At 44.6% G+C, this 25,301-nt stretch overlaps 1 protein-coding gene and 1 long non-coding RNA gene across 2 annotated transcripts in view; both read left to right on the forward strand.

Moving 5' to 3' along the window:
- The window catches only part of LOC126546213 (uncharacterized), a 38,927-nt gene extending 14,282 nt beyond the window's left edge, over positions 1-24,645 (forward strand). The window contains exon 4 of the mRNA XM_050194365.3: positions 23,157-24,645. Coding sequence (XP_050050322.2) covers positions 23,157-24,004 — 848 coding nt within the window. The 3' untranslated portion in view covers positions 24,005-24,645. The remainder of the gene's footprint in view (positions 1-23,156) is intronic.
- LOC129380615 (uncharacterized) lies at positions 9,627-17,337 on the forward strand. Its single transcript, XR_011892216.1, has 4 exons — positions 9,627-10,026; positions 10,109-10,248; positions 12,372-12,497; positions 13,938-17,337. It is a non-coding gene; the product is annotated as an uncharacterized lncRNA (long non-coding RNA).
- Positions 24,646-25,301: the final 656 nt, after the last annotated feature.

Genomic DNA, 25,301 nt, shown 5'->3' on the forward strand with positions numbered 1-25,301 from the left:
GAAGAGTATTCTGTAAGTGTCCACCTAGTGGACATGTACATTTTGTCTGCTGCTGCAGCTCTGATTGGCTGGGCTAGGGTAGACGTGAAAAGGAGACAGGCGTCCCCAGCCAATCGGCACTTCAGCAGGCGAAATGGACACGTCCATTAGGTGAACACTTACGGCCTCAGGTGACCGCCACTCAGGTATCCTCGTGCACGCAAAATCGTGTGCTGCGCAAAACGAGACAAACGCAATAGATCGCGCATGCGACCGTCAGCGAAAGTTTGTATCGTCTCGCGCAGCGCACGAGAACACTGAGGCAGACACAAGCGGATCACACAGCATGATCGCCGCTGACACAAGTTCTTTTTTTTATGTGAGGATTTACGTGCCAAAACCACGATCTGATTATGAGGCACGCCACACTGGGGGATTCCGGAATGACTTGGACCAGCTGGGGTTCTTTAACGTGCCCCTAAACCTAAGTAGACGGGTGTTTTCACATTTCGCCCCCGTCAAAACGCGTCCGCCGTGGCCGGGATTCGATCCTGCGACGTCGTGGGTGCTGGAACACGGTAGAAAATGACAGTTTCGTTGTCTGCGCGCGCTACTCAATCAATCAATCAATCAATCAATCAATCAATCAATCAATCAATTTTTTATTATTACATAAAATACTGTACAGATAGAGGTATACAGAAGGAGGTCCCATAGTTAAAACTGAATTGGGACCTCCTGTTCATGGTTAACATAAAAGTTCATTTGGCAAGCAATAGCAGCTTAATCGGTACAATTTCAGTAATGATAAATAATGAGATACAGATATAAGTAGATGAAGTAATTAATATACAATATATCGCCAGTAAGCAATATTTCGAAACTCGATAAAACTAAAGTAAACGAGGAAGAAAGAAAAAAATTAAATACATAAGAATGGCAGGTCTAAAACCAAAATGGGATTATACAGGGTATAGTGTCACATTTCACATAAGAGAAAATTTTTCAGTTCATCACAAAATCGATGGGGTTTCTGGAGTTTTATGACAAATGGTAATGTATTCCATGATGATATGGCTGCACAGTGAACTGTCTCCCATAATTAGTGCGCACTTTGGGCAGAATTAAGTTATTATGCAGCGCAAAACGAGTTGAGTTATATATTTGTTAGAGATTGTATAGGAATTAGCGATAATGAGATTTTGTCATTTATTAGATTGAAAAGAAAAGTGGTAAGGTTATACTTGACAAGGACTGCAACGTCTAGAATGTTATTTGCTTGTAGTAACTGTTTAGCATTGACGGTGTGTGGATTTGACGTGATTATTCTAATTGCCTGGTTTTGGATTATTTGTATCGCCTTTAGGTGAGTATTGTACATGTTACCCCAGGAGGTTATGCAGTAGTTAATGTGAGAGGGTAAAAACGCAAAATAGAGTGAGGACAACACAGGTCGGGAAAAAAATAGACCTGCCCTGATGTGAATGCGTATTCCATGTGATAACTTCTTTTTAATATGAATTATATGGCGATGAAATTTTAGGTAACAGTCAATAACAACACCTAAGTATGTGCATTCTTCACTTGCTGATAATAAACGGTCACCAATGGAAATGAGCGGAATGCATAGTGATAACTTATTTTGGGATGAGAATAAGATAAATTTAGTTTTAGTAGGATTAATGGTAAGTCTATTCATTTTGCACCATGCTAACAAGTTATAAAGATCGCTATTAAGCTTGGTTATTACCGTTGACAGACAATTGTCAGAATTAGTAATTGTTGTATCATCGGCATATAGTATGCATTTAGAAGATGTGAGGCAGTTAGGTAGATCATTAATATAAAATGAAAAGAGTAGCGGGCCCAAAATGGATCCTTGTCGTACACCTAAATTAGTTAATTAATTTAATTAATTATGGGGTTTTACGTGCCAAAACCACTTTCTGATTATGAGGCACGCCGTAGTGGAGGGCTCCGGAAATTTCGACCACCTGGGGTTCTTTAACGTGCACCTAAATCTAAGTACACGGGTGTTTTCGCATTTCGCCCCCATCGAAATGCGGCCGCCGTGGCCGGGATTCGATCCCGCGACCTCGTGCTCAGCAGCCTAACACCATAGCCACTGAGCAACCACGGCGGGTACCTAAATTAGTCATTCTAGGTTTAGAATAAGCATCGGGAACACTAATAACCTGGTATCTGTCTCGTAAGTAGCTGCGTAATAGTAGTAAAGGAGGACCTGTGATACCTATTGAACCTAGTTTAAGTTTAAGATAAGATGTGGGAACAAGCAGACGAAAGAGAAGTACATTTCTTACAGTACTTACAGTACATTACAGTACGAAGTAAAACAAAAACACGCAGACATTAGGTTTTCTTGCGTGTGTTTTACTATTTCTCTAAACTTTAATTCGTCTATCGAAGCAACAAATCTCACAAATAGCAGATGTTGCCTTGAATAATTATCGAAGTCACGTGTCACTATGAGCGACGTCACAGCATATACGTGTATGTAGGCGCACTAGCGCATATTCGTCACCTCTTCGGCTGCGAGCGCGGGGCCCGCGAGGACAAAGGCAAAGGGTATTTGGTTTGAAATTTCAACTCTTTCCGTGGCGCGTAGCGATGTAATTCTTAGTAGGCACGATCGCTAGCACTCATTGTATGCATCGCGTTTGTCAGCTCAAAATGACCAGACCTAGTGAGGTGCCCTGTAAAAGATAGGAACACTATTGATTAGAGCACAGACGGGTGTAAGTCACATTACATAGGCTGTGTTTTTTAAAATTTTGTTTAGCTGCAGCTTTTTTTAATTGCCTATGGCAGATAGCATACTTCTAACCCTTGATCTAAATTACTCGATGCGGCGGCGATTATTTCTACGAGAAATCAAAATGCATCATTAAATAATTCTTATAATTACACTGATTAACTTTTTAGCTGTTTAAAATTGCTTCTGCACGCCGCCGCCGTCGTGGTCACGCCGCGTCGGAGGGTGGTTCAGCGCGTGTATATACATAGCAGGAGCATGGCAGAGAGGAAAGCTGACGCGACAAACACGTTTGGACCTCTCCATTGCATCGCATGTGCACAATGTCCTCTTGAGCTCCCTGGGCGTTGTTACATTAGCCTTTTGACAGCTGTAATTATCCGTGACTCCCCGAAAAAGCATTGCAGAAACTGCAGCGCTTTGTAGTAGTAGCGGTTAAATGCGGGAAATGACGCTTACCCTTCTACTAACGTGCAAGTCCTGAGGAGAGGTGGATATAATGGCAGAGTGGGGGCAGGGAGAAGAGGCAGAGAATGGGCAGAACCGGCGCAGTCGCGAAACGAGTCAATAACAGCCCTGCCACTTTCGCAGTTCACATAGGGTAGAGGGCAGGAGAGGGAAAAGATGACGTGAGAAGGTAAGGGAACAGCGGTTGCGGGCAAACTGAAGCCGGTACGTTTCTGCTGTTTCTGAAAAATAAACACCATGCAAATTTTCAAGTGGACAACTGACGCAGGGTGCGCAGGCGCGAAGCCGCCTTGTGTCACCATAGGGTCTAGGAGACACCACGGAAGCGGTCGCACGTTAAATCAACACTTCTGTGCCCGCCACGGTAGCATTGCGGCTATGACATTGCTCGAGGTCGCGGGTTCAATCCCAACCGCGGCAGCCGCATTTCCAAGGGAGCGAAATACTAAAACGCTCAGAACACCAAGGTGTCAAAATTAATCCGGAGTCCGCCACTACGGCGTGCCTCATAATCAGATTGTGGTTTTGACACGTACAGCCCCATAATGCCACGATGCGATGTACCATGTGAGGCAATGACAATGCTTAATCCTCTCATAGGTTATGAACAATGGCGTTCAACAACGCCTCAAGCTAACATCTCCCTGTGTGTTCTGTGTACTACGCAGATAAACAGCAGTGATGCATGCGAGGTAACGTTTAACATCAACTCACCACACTCGTGTTGGGCTAAACGCTGAAGAAATTAAACATGCACCATTGACGTCACCGCTAATTATTGTCATTCAAAGCAAACATCACAGAAAACTTTGTTTACATCGATTCCCACAGTGCGTGCCGTCCGCATTCTTTTCTTTTTGTAATTTTTGATCTACTTGCGACCTGATAGAAGAACAGCACACGTGTCTCCTCCTCCTCCTCCTCCTCCTTCTCTTCTTTTTATCTTTCCGTGCAGCTCAGTAGCACCGTCGAATTTGTGTACAACATAAATTTACGCTGTTTTCGTGTAATTATTCTTAGCCTATGTAAACAAATATAAACCACTTTGACCGTTATTTTTTCACTTAATAGTTGAACCGGTATGAAAAAAGGTTTCGGTTCAACACTGTCTGAAACACTTACGTGAGAGTCATGAAAGGAGTGAGGAAGATGGCGATTTGAACAACAACCTCAGGGATGCGGTGACTCATGATCGTGCGCGAAGGGAGAGTGCTGTGGGATCATGACCAGATTCCTGTCGTCGCAACGGTAGGCATCGAAACACCCATGAATCTTCTCTTCGATTCCTATACATCAGTAGACTTTACTAGGAGTTCAACCTGAAGGTTAAAATCTCTGCGGCAGATCCGCTGATTTGTACGCGCATTGTCTAGTCATTTGAGGCAGAGCCGTACGAGTAGTGTGCCCCTGGCAGTGAAGAGCACATACGCTATGCCCCTACGTATAGGTGTCGTGAGACGTACCGCGTCATCATCACAGATGACCATTGAGATTTGTTGCATGGTGCAGTGTTGTGAAAATACCCGGGTCACATGGTTTCACCTCATATGAGTATACTGACAAAAACGGAAGGTGCCTGAACATCAATGGCGTTTACACACAGGCAATAGCTACCTTGTTTTCAGATCATAAAATCAAGGATGACAAATTGACAAACACAACAAATAGATATACGCTGAATCTCGATTCTTGTATCTATGAATAATATGAATATAATTCAAATATAGAGGGGAAGTCGATGGTATGGCAAGGCATATCGATGTCAGTAAAACTTGTTATCAAAGGACCAGTGACGTGTTATCAAAGGTACAATCGTGTTGGTAGGTCATGCGATTCATCATCATCATCATCACCATCATCAGCCTGGTTACGCCCACTGCAGGGCAAAGGCCTCTCCCATACTTCTCCAACTACCCCGGTCATGTACTAATTGTGGCCATGTTTTCCCTGAAAACTTCTTAATCTCATCCGCCCACCTAACTTTCTGCCGCCCCCTGCTACGCTTCCCTTCCCTTGGAATCCAGTCCGTAACCCTTAATGACCATCGGTTATCTTCCCTCCTCATTACATGTCCTGCCCATGCCCATTTCTTTTTCTTGATTTCAACTAAGATATCATTAACTCGCGTTTGTTCCCTCACCCAATCTGCTCTTTTCTTATCCCTTAACGTTACACCTATCATTCTTCTTTCCATAGCTCGTTGCGTCGTCCTCAATTTAAGTAGAACCCTATTCGTAAGCCTCCAGGTTTCTGCCCCGTACGTGAGTACTGGTAAGACACAGCTGTTATAAACTTTTCTCTTGAGGGATAATGGCAACCTGCTGTTCATGATCTGAGAATGCCTGCCAAACGCACCCCAGCCCATTCTTATTCTACTGATTATTTCAGTCTCATGATCCGGATCCGCAGTCACTATCTGTCCTAAGTAGATGTATTCCCTTACCACTTCCAGTGCCTCACTACCTATCGTAAACTGCTGTTCTCTTCCGAGACTGTTAAACATTACTTTAGTTTTCTGCAGATTAATTTTTAGACCCACCCTTCGGCTTTGCCTCTCCAGGTCAGTGAGCATGCATTGCAGTTGGTCCCCTGAGTTACTAAGCAAGGCAATATCATCCGGGAATCGCAAGTTACTAAGGTATTCTCCATTTACTCTTATCCCCAATCCAGGTCTCTGAATACCTCCTCTAAACACGCTGTGAATAGCATTGGAGAGATCGAATCTCCCTGCCTGACGCCTTTCATTATTGGGATTTTGTTGCTTTCTTTATGGAGGACTACGGTGGCTGTGGAGCCGCTATATATATCTTTGAGTATTTTTACATACGGCTCGTCTACACCCTGATTCCGCAATGCCTCCATGACTGCTGAGGTTTCGACTGAATCAAACGCTTTCTCGTAATCAATGAAAGCTATATATAAAGGTTGGTTATATTCCGCACATTTTTCTATCGCCTGATTGATGTGGATTGATGTGGGATGTGAATATGGTCTATTGTTGAGTAGCCTTTACGGAATCCTGCCTGGTCCTTTGGTTGACGGAAGTCTAAGGTGTTCCTGATTCTATTTGCAATTACCATAGTAAATACTTTGTAGGCAACGGACAGTAAGCTGATCGGTCTATAATTTTTCAAGTCTTTGGCGTCCCCTTTCTTATGGATTAGGATTATGTTAGCGTTTTTCCAGGATTCCGGTTCGCTCGAAGTCATGAGGCATTGCGTATACAGGGTGGCCAGTTTCTCTAGAACAATCTGCCCATCATCCTTCAACAAATCTGCTATTACCTGATCCTTCCCAGCTGCCTTCCCTCTTTGCATAGCTCCCAAGGCTTTCTTTACTTCTTCCGGCGTTTCCTGTGGGATTTCGAATTCCTCAAGACTATTCTCTCTTCCATTATCGTCGTGGGTGCCACTGGTACTGTATAAATCTCTATAGAACTCCTCAGCCACTATCTCATCCATATTAGTAACGATATGGCCGGCTTTTTCTCTTAACGTATACATCTGATTCTTGCCAATTCCTAGTTTCTTTTTCACTGCTTTTAGGCTTCCTCCGTTATTGAGAGCATGTTGAATTCTGTTCATACTATACTTCCTTATGTCAGCTGTCTTACGCTTGTTGATTAACTTCGAAGGTTCTGTCAGTTCTATTCTAGCTGTAGGGTTAGAGGCTTTCATACATTGGCGTTTCTTGATCAGATCTTTCGTCTCCTGCGATAGCTTACTGGTATCCTGTCTAAAGGAGTTACCACCGACTTCTATTGCACACTCCTTAATGATGCCGACAAGATTATCATTCATTGCTTCAACACTAAGGTCCTCTTCCTGAGTTAAAGCCGAATACCTGTTCTGTAGCTAGATCTGGAATTCCTCTATTTTTCCTCTTACCACGAACTCATTTATCGGCTCCTTATGTACCAGTTTCTTCCGTTCCTCAAGTCTAGGCTAATTCGAGTTCTTATCATCCTATGGTCACTGCAGCGCACCTTGCTGAGCACGTCCACATCTTGTATGATGCCAGGGTTAGCGGAGAGTATGAGGTCTATTTCATTTCTAGTCTCGCGCTCGGGCTCCACCACGTCCACTTTCGGCTATCCCGCTTGCGAAAGAAGGTATTCATTATCCGCATATTATTCTGTTCCGCAAACTCTACTAATAACTCTCCCCTGCTATTCCTAGTGCCTATGCCATATTCCCCCACTGCCTTGTCTCCAGCCTGCCTCTTGCCTACCTTGGCATTGAAGTCGCCCATCAGTATAGTGTATTTTGACTTTACCCATCGCCGATTCCACGTCTTCATAGAAGCTTTCGACTTCCTGGTCATCATGACTGGATGTAGGGGCGTAGACCTGTACAACCGTCATCTTGTACCTCTTATTAAGTTTCACAGCAAGACCTGCCACCCTCTCTCGTTAATGCTATAGAATTCCTGTATGTTACCAGCTATGTTCTTATTAATCAGGAATCCGACTCCTAGTTCTCGTCTCTCCGCTAAGCCCCGGTAGGACAGGACGTGCCCGCTTTTTAGCACTGTATATGCTTCTTTTGGCCTCCTAACTTCACTGAGCCCTATTATATCGTATTTACTGCCCTCCAATTCCTCCAATAGCACTGCCAGACTCGCCTCACTAGATAACGTTCTAGCGTTAAACGTTGCCAGGTTCATATTCCAATGGTGGCCTGTCCGGAGCCAGGGATTCTTAGCACCCTCTGCTGCGTCGCAGGTCTGACCGCCGCCGTGGTCAGTTGCTTCGCAGCTGCTGGGGACTGAGGGCCGGGGGTTTGATTGTTGTGTTCATATAGGAGGTTGTGGCCAAGTACTGCACCAGGGTGGTCAATCCTGCTCTGGTGAGGGAGTGCGTTAGCGGTTCTGGTCACCGGGATCAGGCCACACTCCACGCCTGTTTATGCAATTTTACCAACACGCGGATTTTTTTTTAATCCGGTGGAAAATTGCGCGGCACCGGGATTCGAACCACGGACCTCTTGCACGCGAGGCGGGTGTTTTACCTCTACGCCACCGCTGCACAGTGCATGCGATTAGGTTTATAAAATTGGAGCTGCGTAGTGCACTCATTCAATCTGGAGTGCGGAATCAGTGGTCGTTTAATTTTCCTCGACGTTTGAACCAGTTGATAATTAAAGACGTGTAACTAAGTTACTTCATGGTACAGGCATCGTAAAAATAGACAACTTTAGTACTGCGTCCGTTGCGTACGTAAACGGCGTTGCGTACGCAAGATCGCTACGTCCTGCAAAGTGCGCATGTGCAGAACGCAACACGAACGGTGCGTGATGCGTACGCGGCCGCTGCGTACGCACGCGTTCGATTCTTGCGTTCGTACGTGGGGAGTCTTGCGTACTGCTCTCGTGGATCTTGTTTGTTCGGGAGTGCACGAGACAAAAAGAGTTTGATATGTCGCGCGCCTAGGCGACAAGGCGTCAAAGCTAGGCATACCGCTGGCGCGGCGCAAGCGTTATCACTATTTGGTTTGGCTGGCGCGCGCTTTCATTCCTGTAAGATAAAACCGGGCAGTTCGCTCGCCGCTGTTAAGGTGATGGCTAAATAAAGCCGCATTGTTTTCGCTCCACCCTTGCGCTGTCCTTCCGTCAGACACAAGTTTCGCAAAATGTCGGCGTCGAAGGCGACCAACGGAAGGGTGTACTTTTGAATGGCCTACGATTTGGCTTTGCTGCGTGAAGTGAACCCACTGAAGCCATTCACGGATCCTGCACGGTGGGAATCCATAGCAAAAAAATATATATAAACTTTGTTTTTGAGAAAGTATTCAGGGTACACTGTTCGTGCGAAAGGCTCGACCTCCTGTTGGCGCAGTTCATTGCAAATGACCGTGCCAGCCTCAGAAAGCGAGTACTCGGTTTTTATTTTTCTCGATATGATTCGTGTATTCCATCCGTATTAAAAGTAGAGTCTCTTAAAGGCCTAAATATAGTTCGACGTTGCGTGAACGAGCCTACACGTAACATTACGTTGGCGACATCAACAGCGTCTATAGTTCGACCGATGGTTCGACGTACTGGCGGACGCGGCGAACACGTTCTGATGCGCCTGACGTCTAAACCCCGGACCACACGTACGCTTGCGGACGCGCGCAAGCTCGCGTCCTCGCGCCTGTTTGCACCCACAAAGACGCGCGACAGCGCACGTTCACTGGGCTCACTCACAGACGCCTTGGCAGGCGCCGCTTCGTACTTGGTTATCGACAGTGTTTCAAAATGCTGCTTTATCTATAAACGTAATTGTTATATTTTTATAGCTGTTTGATCAGCGCAAAAAGGAAAGAAGGAGCACTTGCATGATATAAATCTGCTTCACTGAGAGTTGAACGTTCCGCGCCGTAGCTGCGTAGCCAGGCGCGTCGACGCGAGGCAACTGGGAGGTTCGCAGTACGTGCCACATGGCTCAATGCTGCGCATGCCCGGCCGTCGCCTAGCAATGGTACCACCGCTTGCGCCGGCGCGTGCAGCAGACGAGAATCGAATGAGCGCGCGAAAGTGACTGGAGAATCACAAACTATAATACACGACTACACCACCAGGCGTGCCCGTGTGCCCGTGGCCGTGAGCATTTTCGCGCCACTTGTTCTGTGGCGGGGGTCACGATGGAGCCTGCCGTGCCGATAGTACCTGCAGAAGAAGTTTTAAAGAGGCACCTGCGGTACATGAATAAGTGTGGAAACACCTGGGCCGGTTATGCAGACTCCAAAGAAGTATACGAAGAGCTTCTGAGGGACCTCGCCGCTGTCAACGTGTGCTTCCAAACTGAGCACTCCGTGAAGCCAAAAGGTATGTTCATCGCAAGCGTGTAGTACGTACGTACCGCGTCAGGATCGACGGTACGATGATATAAATATTTATTTTATACCAGGCAGGCTGATGTTCAGCGCTCAGCGCGGACATGTGGTCGTGAATGAAGACATGCCTTTTAAGGTTGTCCAAGCCGTGGACAGGGGCTGCCTCTTTGGGCGAGACCTTCACAAGGTGCAAGATTCAAGAAGTGCTCGACAGGTACGTGGCAATTGCACGGATACTACGCGGAGCCGATATGGGTAGAACGCGCTCATATATCTTGTGCACTGAAGCGTGCAAGCTTCGGTACGTCGCACGAAATTCTGCTTATGCGCGTTCACGATAGCATATGTGCCGTCCGCATCACTGCAGTGAAATATTATAAATTTTTTTAGGTTTTAAATGGGAAATAATACATGCTATACAGACGGAGGTTCCATAGTCAACAGACTTCACAAGGAACCTTCCGCTAGAGATGATTAGAATAAGTAAATCCAAGGCACCTATATGCCACACAAGACACTGTTCAAAATGAGATACTATAGCTAACACTGTAAGGTATTTTAATAACACAAAATAATTGATAATAAAATGGTGATGATGAAATGAACATAAGTGAAAAAATTCACGGAGGGTCGATTTAAATGTGTATAAATGACATTGTATCTTTATACGACAAGTTAATGAGTTCCTGAGTTGTGTGGCGCAAAAAATTAGTAGTGAATTTACCATGATTAGTTCTAGGTTGTGGTAATGAATAGCTGTTGGTAAAAGTGAACCGGGTGGATGTGGAGTGAGGAAACTGGTCGTGAGTAATTAATTATAGAAAAAAAAATTAATTATGGGGTTTTACGTGCCAAAACCACTTTCTGATTATGAGGCACGCCGTAGTGGAGGACTCCGGAAATTTCGACCACCTGGGGTTCTTTAAGGTGCACCTAAATCTAAGTACACGGGTGTTTTCGTAATTCGCCCCCATCGAATTGCGGCCGCCGTGGCCGGGATTCGATCCCGCGACCTCGTGCTCAGCAGCCCAACACCATAGCCACTGAGCAAACACGGCGGGTATTTAATTATAGAGAACAGGAGCTTACCGTTAACAGATTTATGGGCAAGTAATCCAAGTGAGTATTTATATAGTTTCTGTAATGATAAAATACCGTTAAAACTGAGCAATGGCGATGCTTCTGAAGAAACAGAAGCGGACAGTGCATCCATTCAAGTCTATGCATGTCAACATCGTTAACGTTTACTATTTATTCAGGATGCTTTCATATTTCATATTAGTTAATATGTAAAGTGTGGAAATTTACCCATTCCCCTGTTCATCAATTTATTATGCCCGTAATGGCGATGGAGGTCTTAACCTTGATATTAGTCAAAAATACCATCTAAAAATGTGACACGCACTTGTGGGAGGTTAGACTGAAGTTAACCGTACTCTAGTAGCAGGACTTCCAGTGCTGTGTCATGGCAGAATTCACGGAAAAATATAATAAGATAAATTTGTAAGCCTGCTATTAGTAGCACGGAGAACTATGAAGGTGACTGGGTGGCATGTTCATACAGTTGACATTAACCTGAAGGAAATTGGTGAAGATATTGCAAAACACATTCCACACGTCATTCTTTTGGTGCCTTGTGAAGTGCTTAAAAAGCAGGAGTGAGCATGAACTCCCCAGTGTTTTGTAAGACACATTGGAACCAGCTTGTTGGTAGCAGGGTTTATTTGTTACCAATGGCATGCTGCAATATTAACACAGCAGAGGTCAGGCAAATCCATAAATGAGTAGCACAGGGAGCATCAAATAATGTGAAAGTGGACATCATTAAAAATGACCTGTCTCCTTCAAATGCAGTTTTCTTCCATTTTAGGTACTATATGCTTGTAAATCAGTAAAGCGATAGTTAAAAGATTGTTAGTTATTCAAACGTTAGGTATTAATCAGATTAAGATGTTTAAGCACCCAGCCCTATTAGCATTTCTATCACTATACACTATAAAATTTGTAAAATCCACGGAATTCAGGGGGGGGGGGGGGGTGAAGAGGGGAGGAGTTCGGGAGGGAGGGTTGATCTATAATGCAAATGTAAATGTGAGCCAAATGCTTTGGTGCCTGTGTCCAAGGGAAGATGCGAAGTGCTGCTCCGAAGCTAAATTATAATATTGACAACTGGCAGGAGCTAAAGCGACCATGGAACTTATTGTTCCATAAAGGACGAGCATGAGCAAGGAACCAATACTGCACTCATAATGAATGCACTAACTACATGCACTCATCCAAATGTAATTGTCATTATTTATAGCGTACTGATGTTCGATATGTCACTTCATTCAATAGGAGAAAGACGCAGAATGGTCAGCAGCTACCTTATAACGAAAAAAGGTGAAGTTACAAGGAACGAAGAAGAAGGGCTGCACTGCAATGATGCATGTAAAACAAGTGGAGTTGTTCGCGGAATTCAGGGTAAGCAAAAACACATAGCCTATATATAACTTTTTGACTTTGGGATTGATTTACTCGCTGGAAGCCCAGGAAGATCAACATTGATGATAACGTAAACAGCCTTTTTTAGCTGCATGTTTATATGTAAATTAAGGGACTTGAAATTAGACCATTTCAGCTTAGACATTCACTTCATTAGCTTAGCGGTCATGAATAAAATGTTGATTTTTGCAGCCAAATAAGTAATGAACTGACATGCAGCGAATTTCAAATGATGCCTAAATTCTCATTTTTCTTTTCCAATAAAAAGCTCTTCCTCTCTCCATACATTGACTTTAAATAATTATTTTAGGACAATTTGGAGTGTTAAAATTGGGGGCATCCACTAAGCGTTACTAGTTGTCACTAATTTTGTGAAAGAAACTTGTGGTTTGACATATGCGCTATGAAAGACATGTTTTTGTGAATGCATGTGGATTGTGCAATCAGTACTGAATGACATTCTTTGCTTCTCTTCGAGTGCAGAAATGTGTCTTTGGTTGAAAGTGGCTGAACTGACGGGGTAATGCCTATGAGTATGAGCAATTTTAAATTTTAAGTACATGCCTCCGCCCTTGTTCTAATAATCAATTTTTTAGAGATGTATGGACAATTATTCAACCAACAAGTCTTACAGCTTTATTTATGACTGTTTTTGCAGTCACTGAATCAAATGTTATTCAGCTTGTGAGCGTAACTACTTGTTTTATTAATTTCTTTCTATGTCATGACAATAACCTCAATCCAAGTATGCTTGTTGAGATGAGATATATCCCTCTCTACACTTCTTTTGGAACGCTGGGTCAGCGCACGAGTTTGATTTCACAGTACAATTGCTAGCGCATGTTACAAGGCCCAAGAAACCAAGAGTGTTGTACAGACATCTTGAAATGCTTCCTGACAAACATGGACAGTCTCCATGTTGTAATACATTTGACTGTTGCATAAAAGTACAGGATTTTTCTTCTTTGTTGTCATTATTATTTCTTGCCTTTTGTTTGGATCTTTTCACTTATTCATACTGCAATTCTTGATGCGAAATCTTAGCATTTGATGCCACAGGTGAAACTGTCGGTTGAGAAGCATTAAAAAAAAGTGCGCTTTACAGCACTGAATTGCAGTATTTGTGGATAAAGGATGCTTAGTCGTGTATAGACCCCCTGGCAAACGCTGATAAAGCTGTAAAAAATTGTTTAGAATTATTTTAGTGTTATTGTATTGGTATTGTTCTGTAATGTCACCAATGTAATGACATGAGCTTCTAATGCCTATGCATTTAAGCTGTCATGCCTTTGCTTTCGTATGTCAAATTTATCTCTATTCTCTATCACTGAAAGAGGTTATTATTTCCTTCAGACAAAATTCAGAACCACTTAATTTTGTTTACTCTGTTTACCATCTGCTCTTTTCTTTTCTCTTTAGATTAAGATCTCAGAACAATGTACCAAATGGCAGCACGAGAAAGCTTCGAAGGAAGTGATGTCCCGGCTGAGGTTGGCATTGCAAGAAGAAGCTAGCGGTAAACCTGTTCTGCGCCAGCATCGCTTCTATGTCTGCATGTCCGACAGGGAGAGTCACTGCAACCATGACATTGATGCCCGGTGTGCAGGCTACGCGCAGCCAATAAATTCAGAAGTGTCAAAAAAATATGTGAGCTTGTACAACAAGGTGTGACATCTGTAAAAACAGTTGAGAGCTGTCTGAGGTTTTTTGTCCGAGATGTACTGTTCTCAAACAAGCAGTGCCCCCCGACCACGTGCAGAGATTTCTACCCTACAAAGACAGACATAAAAAATCATATCCAGAAGGCACTCCGTAAGGATAGATTTAGTTCAATTGATCAAGAAAATGTAGCAATGTATGTTGAACAAATGATTGAGAAAGCACCTGGAACAAGATGTCTTTTTCGACCCTATCATGTGAAGTCAATGGAAAATCATTCAGAAGGGCAAGAGGAGCCGCTAGATGAGTTACCTTACTGTGACGCTTTGGAAACTGTTGCACAGGAATGCGAGCAGACACTGCTGCTTTGCATTCAGACTGAGTTCATGAGGGAACTGATGCTCAAGTATACTGATGATGTGGTATGTCTTGACGCCACATATAAAACAATGGATTATGCCCTACCACTATTCCTTATTGTAGTGAAGACTGCAAGTTCCTATGCTATTGCTGGTGCATTCATGGTACAATTTGAAACAGCTGATTGCATCGAAGAGGCGCTAAACACCTTTAAGGCCTGGAACCTAACTCTGAGTCCTAAGTTTTAGATGGTGGACTGCAGCCAGGCGGAAATCAGCGCACTTTCTGCTGCCTTCCCGAATAGTCGGCCAGTCCTGTGTGATTTTCACAGAGAACAGGCTTGGCACAGGTGGATTTCAAAAAAAGAAAATGAAGTAGAAGATGTCGACATTGTGAAGAAAATGCTCAGGCAAGTAGCATGCAGTGCGAATGAGGATGATCTAACAAAAGCTATTGAAGCTGTGAAGCAGTCACCACAATGGAAGGAAAATGAGAAGTTGCAAGCCTATGTAAGCAGTAAATGGCTCTCAGTAAAGGAAATGTGGGTAAAGATGTATAGGTTGGACCTCCCTTTTGGCACGAACAATGGAACTGAATCAAAAAACAAGGAGCTCAAGACATACTTAGCTGGAAATAGCGGTCGCCGTAGTCTGCAGGGGCTTTTAAAAGTCGTGGTTGAAAATTTTTTTCCGCAGAGTTTTTCACCTTCATACCGTCTTTACCACCATGCTGTGCCTGAGTTCCTCCATGGGAGGCCTCCTGTTGTAGAAAAACACATTATGGAGCGGCTTGCACGAGCGTCTGATTACAGGTCCAAGGACGTGGAAGTTGGCAGTGAAGAAGGAACATTCCGTATTCGTTCTGTCAATGAGGGTAGGGGCTTTCATAAAGTTAACTTCAGCACTCCAAGCTGTACATGCTTTGACTTTAACAGGTCAAAATTGCCATGCGAGCACTTTGCTGCAGTTTTTTTGCTTGTTGATGGGTGGGGTTTTTCACGTCTGCCTGCAGAATACAGGGAAGGGCCGAATATGACTGCTCATGCTGTTACAGGCTGCACATCTGATGCACGACACACTGAAGAGCTAGGTGATGTAGTCACTGAACATCTTGAGTGTGATTTGCAGAAAACATCTGAACAGAGCAGGCGCCATTTCAAATCGAAGATAAGGGCTGAAACCGAGCGCATACTGCCTTCCCTGCACTACATTCATGATGACACAGTGTTGCAGCAGTTGTTTGGCTCGTTACGGCAGTTGTTTGGCTCGCTGAAAAAAACGTGACCACGAGCAATGGAATTGCTGTTAGAGGTTCACCGACAAAAGGGTGCTCAGGTGTGAAAGCAAAAAAAAGAGAGCATTGGCATCACCAGCAACTGGAGTTGCAATGAAGAAATTTCAGTTGCACAAGGACCATCTGCGCCAGAAGGAGCACTGTGTTTCACGGGGAAGGGTGGGCAGAAAGGCTGAAATTGTGAGGGAATGTTACAAATCACCATTGTAATAATTGTAAGCCTACATATATGTCTGGTGCTTGGAAGTAAAAATACTATAATAAATAAAACCATCTCTTCATTTTCATCCTTCGTAGGTTTTATGCCAATGTTTTTGTTTGTTTTTTTAGCTGTGCCTGTCTCGTATTCGATTCTCCATAATGTTGTGTTATATTCTTTGTTGGTTCGTACTGCTAGAGTTAGTGAGAGGTAGGCTGTAATCCTTGGCATGATGACAGAGACATTTCGCGTGACACCTTCATTGGTTTCTTTCCTTCACGCTCCATTAACGATGTTCTGTGATATTGCTCTTCTACACTGTGGTTCACTGGAATCTGCTAAATATGGAACATGTTGGTATTTCATTTATTTCATACTTAGCTGGAAATAGTGGTTGCGTAGCCTGCCATGGCTTTTGAGAATCTTGGTTGAAATTTTTTTCGGGACGTGTGTGCGAGTGCACACCATTGGTTGATTTAATACAAAAAATTATCTCAACCATAAGGAGTGAAAGACTTGGCGGGAAGCACAACAAAAAACTACCCGACAAAAATTTTAGTTTCTTTATTGCAATTTACAGCTGAACTATCCATCATGTGTTTGGAAAGTCATTTTTTTCTTGATTGTTGTATTGGCCTATTCTTTGTGCCTGTATCACGTCAAATGTTACAAACGCAGTTGTAAATGCGCATGCTTTTGTTCATTGCCATGTATATGTGTGGGACGCTTCTGAAAATTAATCTGTTGGAAGTTAGCACGTGTCTGTGTTTTCACCCCACCCTGGTGTGTCTTGTGTGCTAGATGAAGAAATGCTACAGATATACCAGTCTTTTATGTATCCTTGAGGGTTGCAGCAATGTTTTTGTAGTACTTTTTATACATATTTACTTCTCTGCTGCCAGTGTGTACTTACCTCATATATATTACTCATTACTTTCAAATCTAAGTTTTATGCTGATTTAACAATTCGAAGAAATGCTACAGATATACCAGTCTTTTGTGTGTCCTTGTGGGTTGCTGCAATGTTCTTGTAGTACTTTTTATTACATATTTATTTCTGTGATGCCAATGAGTGCTTACCTCATATATATTACTCATTACTTACAAATGTAAGTTTTGTGCTGATTTACCAATTCCTTACATTCATTTGTAACAGTGTATAATAAATGTATGCCTGTGATGTAGCTTTCTTGTAGCAACATTCGTCTTACTTGCCACGGCAAGTCCTCGAATACGAGACCTTAATTATGTGCTTTGTATTTATAGTAAGTAAGCTTTAGCAAAAATAAACTATATTCTGATTCTTCATGCATCGTGGTCAGCAGTCCTCATTTTCTCTTCTTGCATGCCCATCAGTGCGATAACAGAGAGGTGCTGTTCCCCGAGATCACAACGCGTTTCGACGCGTACGAGCCATGCCGCACCGTCTGCGCATGCGTGGGCGCATACGTGGGCGCGAGTTTGCGCGTGTGCGCAAGCGTACGTGTGGTCTGGGCTTAACAACGCCCGCCCGCTTACGTACGTAGGAGTTTCGCAGTACTAAAAGCCCTGACGTGACACGCACTCCTACGTTCCGCAAAGCGCTTGCGTGCTGCGTACGTATCGTCATGGCGCAATACTAAAACTGTCTAATATGACATATGTACGCGTACCTAGAACGGGAGACACATTAAACAACACGGGCTACAGCACCAACAGCTCCCTAATCGGTGTCTCCATGTTTAGATATAATAGCTCTGCCTCTAATGACAAATGACTCTGTCTAGTAAAAAGTATCTTTGTGTATATGATCCGCCTTAGTTTGTAATCTTAGTACGAGCCCCAATCTATTCTTTTCGCCCTACATGAACGGTTCTTTCCACTCAAGAATCGTGCGAGGGGCGTTTTCGGACACGTACTTCATCTTATTTTGAATCATAGTGAAGGCGCACTCTCGTGGAGCTACCGAACAGAATATACTGCACTGGCATTGTAACCATGGTCTGCGGCATGGTTTCCGAGTCCAGATATTAATACTGTGAGGTTGTAACGAGCACGTTTAGAATACCCTGATCCGTTTCATTCTTGTTTGCCTGACAAGCAGCTCGAACGACGATACTCATTGCACGCTGATGTGTCCATTTTTGACATATAGACTTAGTGTCCGTTTTCTGCACGATATATAATAGGGCTATAGTCGGATACAACTCAAGTCTGCACTGAAGCCCCGCCCACGCCCTCATAACCGCCAGCCACTGTTCCTCCGCGAGGCTGCAAATAGGTCGTACTTAAAACTTTCTCCATTATCTAAATAAGGCGGCAACCACAAAAAATAAAATTATAAGCGCGTAATTTTATACCATTTCAGTCGTCTAATACATAGGAACGATGAAAGCCTAATTCTCTATTGAAATGAAATAAAATACTTGCTTCGCTGCTACTATTTACTGGCAAGTTTCACTTCAGTTGACATTGAAGTTCCATGAGTAAAACGGGCTCAGCGCTGAAATGAATTGTACCGCGAACTTTGAAGAGCAAAATGCTCAAACTCGATACACTTTGTCCATGTCTGTTGCACACCTCATCGCTTCCGCCGATGAAAAGACTCTCCAAGAACAGCAGACGCTCCAGACGTACCAAGTACGATGCAATTTTGAAAACGTCGCATGACGACGACTTTGTTTGCTTCTGTGATTGGCTAGCGGAGTAACCCAGCCGTGCGGTCCGTGTGCCTTGGTTGCCAACTGCTGTTTTTTAATATGTGTCCTACTATAGTTGGTTGTTCATTACCGAGGAATATAGAGCTGGGATGACGAAACACGAGGAACGAAAACCGCCACACATGAGTGGTCGCTCACAACTGAAATCACGCACACAAGACAGCACACATATTATACGACGTAAAAAAATAATAAAAAGAAACAAGCAACAAAGGTGCGTGTATAAGCAAATGACCAAATGTAATTAACTGTTTATCGTGGTTTGATGATTACAGCAGTTCCGCTCTATATTATATTGATAAACCTATTTAATTCCACACTCCTTTATTTATCGATTACGATCCAAAACTCATCCTACATGAACTCAATGTGATCGTGGCCGCGTGGACAAAGACGCGTATCATGTCTTCTTGAATGCCCTCATCACAATACGCGCAAAAAACCGACTGATATGAGCACTAGTCACACTAGATCGAAGGCCTTTGAGTGTTGTGGGGATGCGCGACTCTCACGCGTCCCCTGATATGTTGTTTCCCGCATAGCTCCCGTCTCCTGTAATCTGGCTTCGCCGCGTGGCTCGATGCCAGCGGCAGTCGGTCTGGTTGAAGCGCATTGCAAGAGATGGCGCGAGTGTTGCTCTGCTAATAAAGCCCTTTAAACTTCGTAAAGTAGTGCCACGCTTTGAAGAATGCCGCCTCCTCCTCGCGCGTTCAGGCCGTGGCCGACGTCGCGTCGCTATTGGCCTAATAGCACCACGTGGGCCGTCGCGCCGTGCTTCACCGCCATTTTTGCTCGAGAAGCGTCAACGGAGTGGCCAGGAGCGCATGTTGGCCCAGTTGCTACGCTCGAGCGGTGTTGGCGGCGCCACGGTCGAGGAGGGAGCGTGAAAGAGAGGCCAAACGAGGAGGAGTGAAGGCGGAGGAGGAGAGTGTCGCTACTTTACGAAGTTTAAGGATGGATGGATGGATGTTATGAGCGTCCACTTTGGAACGGGGCGGTGGGTTGCGTCACCAAGCTCTTGCTATTATACTGCCTAATGTCCTACCTAGGTTAAACAATAAAAAAAAAACACTATGAACTCCCACAACCAAATTTTCTGATCCCCTATTGCGAACTGTGCTTTTGTACGTCTCCGTTTTTTGTCGTTTCCCTACTTTTCTTCCCCCAATCCTCCAATCGCCTCTTACTAATGCCTATTGCGGACATGTTTACTTTTCCACTGCTCTCGCTGAAACCAAGGGCTTCAAGGAGGCCAGTGGTGCCTAAATCGACCGCTGGATAGACGTCTTCGCATTCTAATAAAACATGCTCCATAGTTTCCATAGCTTTACCGCAGCAAGCAATGCTTCTTCTTCCTTCTTATATGTCGCTTTATGGGTGCGTGTTCTAAGGCATCCCGATCTCGCTTCGAAAAGTAATGAGCTTCCCTTTGAGTTATCATAAATTGTTTCTTTCCTGATTTCGTTTTTTCCTCCTAAGTAGTTACTCATGGCAGGTTTCTTTTCCATTGCCGCCACCCATGCGATTATTTCAGCCTCTCTGACTTTCCGCTTGACATTCTTTGTTGCTGTGTTGCCCACCCTACAGGCCACCTACTTGGTAGTGAGCTTCCTAGTTCTTTTCCTCCACTGTGAATCAATGTTTTTCCTGTACAGATACCTCAACACTCTGCCAGCCCATTTACTTTCTTCCATATTGCTCAGCCGTTCTTCATACTCAATTTTACTGCGAGCTCCCCTCACTTCAAAACTAGTCCAGACCATATCACCCTGCACAGCTTCATTTGTAGTCTTCCCGTGAGCGCCCAATGCGAGGCGACCCACTGAACTTTGGTTCCCATCGAGTCCTGATTGTACCCCTGATTTAAAGCAAACAACCGTATTCCCAAAAATAAGTCCTGGAACCATTACACCTTTCCACATACCACGGAGCACCTCGTACCTACTGTATCCCCACAGCGCTCTGTGCTTCATTATGGCTGCATTTCTCTTCCCCTTCACTGTTATTGTTTTTTCCTGTTTCCATATGTCTGTTGCCTTCGTTTATCCATATACCAATGTATTTATATTCTGTTACCCGAGGTATTTCCTGGCCCTGTATCGCCACTCTATGTTCACTGTTTTCGTTGAATACCATAACACCTGAGTTTCTAACACTAAATTTCAAACCTACATTGTTGCCTTCCTGTCCACAGATATTAGCCAGACGTTGCAAATCACTTTGCTTGTTAGTTAGCAACACAATGTCGTCCGCATAAAATGAACCTGGAAGCTGCTGCTCTACTACTGTACCCGTTTGTTTGTATGAGAGATAAAACCCGATATTACTTCCTTCTAGCGCGCTCTCCACCGTCACCATGTACATCATAAACAGCAGTGGGGATAAAGGGCACCCCTGCCTCAGTCTCTTGTTGATATGAACTTTCTCCTCGCTCCTCATCCCGTCCCATTCAACGCAAACGGTATTTTCTAGGTAAATCTCTCTCAAAAGCTGTGGGCAATCGTCACCTAAGCCTTCCCCTTCCAGAATATCGCTCAAAATGTTGCGGTCTACGTTGTCATAGGCTACGTTGTCATAGGCTACAACGGTCTACGTTGTCATATGGGCTTTATCTGCTAACGCCACCTAACGGTGGGGTTACTTGGGCGCAAAAAGGAGAAGGCTCTTCTTCTTTTTGGCTCGAGGGTCGGCAAGTGGCGCGGACGTTCCGCGCGTGCGCCGATCCATGCTTCTGCGAGACCGTCTCGCGAGGCCTCGTTCGAACGCGCCACCGTTCGCGTCACCGCGTACGCGCGAACGACCAGGCGTTGGTGTCCCAGCATGGGGCAAACATATTCGCTCGCTATCCGGTCGCGGTGAGTCGGACTTCCGCGATTTGTCGCTCGCCTATCGGCATGTTTTGTGGATAGCAACTCGGCTACCAGGCATTAGTCTATGAAAGGTGCAATAAATGCCCGTGTGTTTGTTTGCTCTACTGTGTTGTCGTTCCTTTGTCCCAAGAGCACGGGTGAGAACCCCACAGTGTTGATCACTTATTTTACCCGAAATTTCAAAATTATGGTATTTTACATGCCAAAACCACGATGTGATTATGAGGCACGCCGTCTCCGGGGACTCCGGAAGTTTGGACCACCTGAGGCTCTTTAACGCGCACCTAAATCTAAGTACACGATGTTTTCGCATTTCGACCCCATCGAAATGCGGCCGCCGTGGCCGGGATTCGATCCCGCGACCTCGTGCTTAGCAGCCGAACACCATAGCCAGGACCCGTAATCAAAAAGTATCGTGTAACTAAGCGCATTGATCGCTTTCCGAAAATTTCTAGAGGACAATGGCATCGTTGGGCGGCACACCATACACATGTCCACTATACGCTCATCTTCGACAAAAGTATACAAATACGCAAGTCTTTTGTCTATATCAGCGATTATTATTATTATTATTATTTCTACCGTTGCTTTGCATGTGTATAAGCGTAGGAGCATATTGTCATGCGTACAGTCGAGCAATTCTTTTAACAGTGCCTCGCGAGCGTCGACTAGCCGGCCGGTCAGCGCCTTCTAGCAGTGCGAAGCGACGAGATCAGCAAGAGTAGCGCATGCGCACCAAGTTCACTGGAAGCGCAAGTTTCGTCTGCTAGGCTCTTTCAACCAGCAAGGCACAGCCCCTGGCACGATTAACTCGGTGCAAGCTCCCCGGCTTATCGGAGATAGCAGCTTCCAGTGAACTTGGTGCGCATGCGCTCCTACGTAGAAAGGTAAAAGCACTTCTCTGACGGGCTCGAGAAGCCCGCAGTGACCTTTAATGAAGAACGCGCCTGCAAGGTCACAGACCGACCCTTTGCCCTGTACAGTAACGCGGTACTACTTGTAGTTTTCTGCTGTGCACACCGAAATATTTGTCGCACAGTTGTGCTCATAGAACATATTAATGTACCATTAGGCAGCGCAGGCGGGCGCACCGCGAGCAGCTGTGCGGGTGGAGGAAGTGAAGATAACGGTAAAAAGGTAACGCTACGCTGTAATGTCATCTTGCTTGGCTACTTTAACGCCGGCAATCTTCTGTCGTCGATCTAACTGTTGAGGTGCACATTTTATACTGTGCACATTGTAAGGCTGTACATCGAGTAGCACCATACCTGGGCGTAAAGTTTCGAATGACATGTGCAGTATAAGTCAACCGGTGTTTCAAATTCACTGTTCAGCTTTTATGCAGTCTTCAGTGTTTGGCAATAAAAAAAAAGCACACTGCACTAAAGCTTTCACGGAACTATGGCACACAAACGTGAACTCGTTATTTTTACTTGGTGTTTGTTTGCCCCTGATTATTATCATTATTCTAAGGATGCATACAAAGTATATTTGCATGCTTCGTGTTAGCGATCCAGCAGTGACCGTCTCTTCTGTTACCTATGCTTCCCTGCCGCAGATTACCTCCTCAAGCAGAGTCACCTGGGCCAAAATGTCCCACGCTCGCGGGCTTCAGTCGCGCCCTTGGACAAGGACAACGACGCGGATCGCGATGCCGAATGGTCGCCGTCCAAGCTGCCGACATCGCAGCTGCCACGCAAGCTGCTCGCAGCGTCATCGTACATGCCTTCTGTTTATTCGGACTCCTTGTCGATCGGTCACAGCACAAGGGCAGTGCCGTCGGAAGAGCGAGAAATATCTCCTTCAGACGCGGTACTCATGGACGAGTTTTCCGTTACGCTCGAGGACGAGCTTGCACTTGCGGACGACCGTGCCGCCTCTGTTCAGGTGAAAGAAAGCCAGGTGATCTTCGATTATCTTTCCTCTGCCTCTGAGGCGAACTTTGTAGATTCGGAGAGCTCAACGCTGGACTCAGCGTCTGGACGGGACGGGAGCGTTGCATTCGGGAATGCTGAAAAAGCATCCGATTCTAAGGCAGAGTCCGTGTTGTCGCCCCATGATCCCCCTGTCTGCGACATCCTGCTGCGCGGCGACGTCAGCTGGTATGTGCCGCCTGGCGTGGACGTTGGCTTCTTGGAGTACGAAATTCCGCTGTGCGATTGGCGCCTGGAGAACGGCTTTTTGCTGTGCCCGCAAATAATTTTTAATGAAAGTCACACCGCTGGCAGTGATCATGCGTCTCAAGGTTTGGAAGCCTTCGATGTTCATGCGGATCGGGCCCTTTCGGGAACGAATGCAGACGGGAGGATCCACAAGAACCAGTTGTTCCCCCTTGAGAGCGCCGAGCCTGTTGAAATGAAGCCCTCTTGGATTCCGGATTTGGAATTTTTCGACGCTGACAATTAGAAAATTTATTTTTTACGTAAAGCGAGTTTTCGGTTAATTTCCGATGGCTAAAAGCTCAAACAACTGCAATATTTAGTTGTGATATTTTATTCTCTTCCACAGTAAAAAAAAAAGTGGAAACAGCTCGCATGAAGGTAGATGCGATGATTTGCACAGTGGGTTACCTGTTCGCTTTTTTTTTTTTTTGCAATTTCTGGTTACGACGCAGAGCAATGCACATTTTTTATATGTTGTCGTTTATAAAACTGTCGTTGTATAGAAGGGGGGAGGGGGGGGGGGGGGCTGCGAGAAAGATAGAACCAAAGCGCGGAATCCACAAAACATGGTTACCTCTGGGACAGAGGTTAAATTAGGCAAGTGACCTTCAAGTTCCTGAGAAACTTACCTTGTTAAGTAAATGATGTGATATATCGTCACGTGCCTTTGCAGAAGTTGCGATGGTATATGTTGTTCCTTTGTTTTTACTCTATAGTGAGCAGCGTAGTGACGTGCGCTATAGAGGAAGTTTAGGCTATCAATTCAACTATTCACTTCTTTTTGATTTTTACGCTGCAAAAATTATGCACCAGATGTAATGTCGCTAATACACCGAAATTTGCGGTGTGGTATTTTTATTTAAATAAAGTGAAAGTTCTGCTTTATACTTTATTCACAAAGTTGAATCGAAGCGATGTACAAAAAGGACGCAGGGTAAGTAACTGCTTTGACTCCGAGCTCAATCAGCCTGTGATGTGAATAAAGCGCATGCTCAATGATTGATCAAAAGGTTGCGGCAGATCGGGAGCTCACAAGAATCGCACGTGTATACGTTCAACGCTATGCACAAGTTCACGACCAACTGTTTTATGGAGTACGACAGAGGAAAAGAGCGAGTGATCAGAGAGCATATCCTGACGACAGCGTCTGAGTACAAGGTGATCAGGTAAGCTGAAAGCTTGCCGTCACGTTGCACCTGCAATGTGCGTCAGAAATGTGAACGCCTCGAAGTCTATATACTCCACGTCCAATCTGTCTATACCCCCGATGATGTTAGTCACAGCCAGTGTTGCCATTTTAGCTATTTTTCGCTAGATTAGCGGCTGTTTCGTCTGTTTAGGAGCATTTATTATTATTATTATTATTATTATTATTATTATTATTATTATTATTATTATTATTATTATTATTATTTAGCTACCGGTGAACTTTTTTGGCGACGTGACCGAACAATTGACGACATATTAGCGACTTCGAAGAAAGTTGCTTCGAAAACAATTTCCTAGAACGCCCTTTACGTTGCTCAAGAGCGACAAGCCAT

This window comes from Dermacentor andersoni, chromosome 1 (genome assembly GCF_023375885.2).
Source record: "Dermacentor andersoni chromosome 1, qqDerAnde1_hic_scaffold, whole genome shotgun sequence".
NCBI lineage: Eukaryota > Metazoa > Arthropoda > Arachnida > Ixodida > Ixodidae > Dermacentor > Dermacentor andersoni.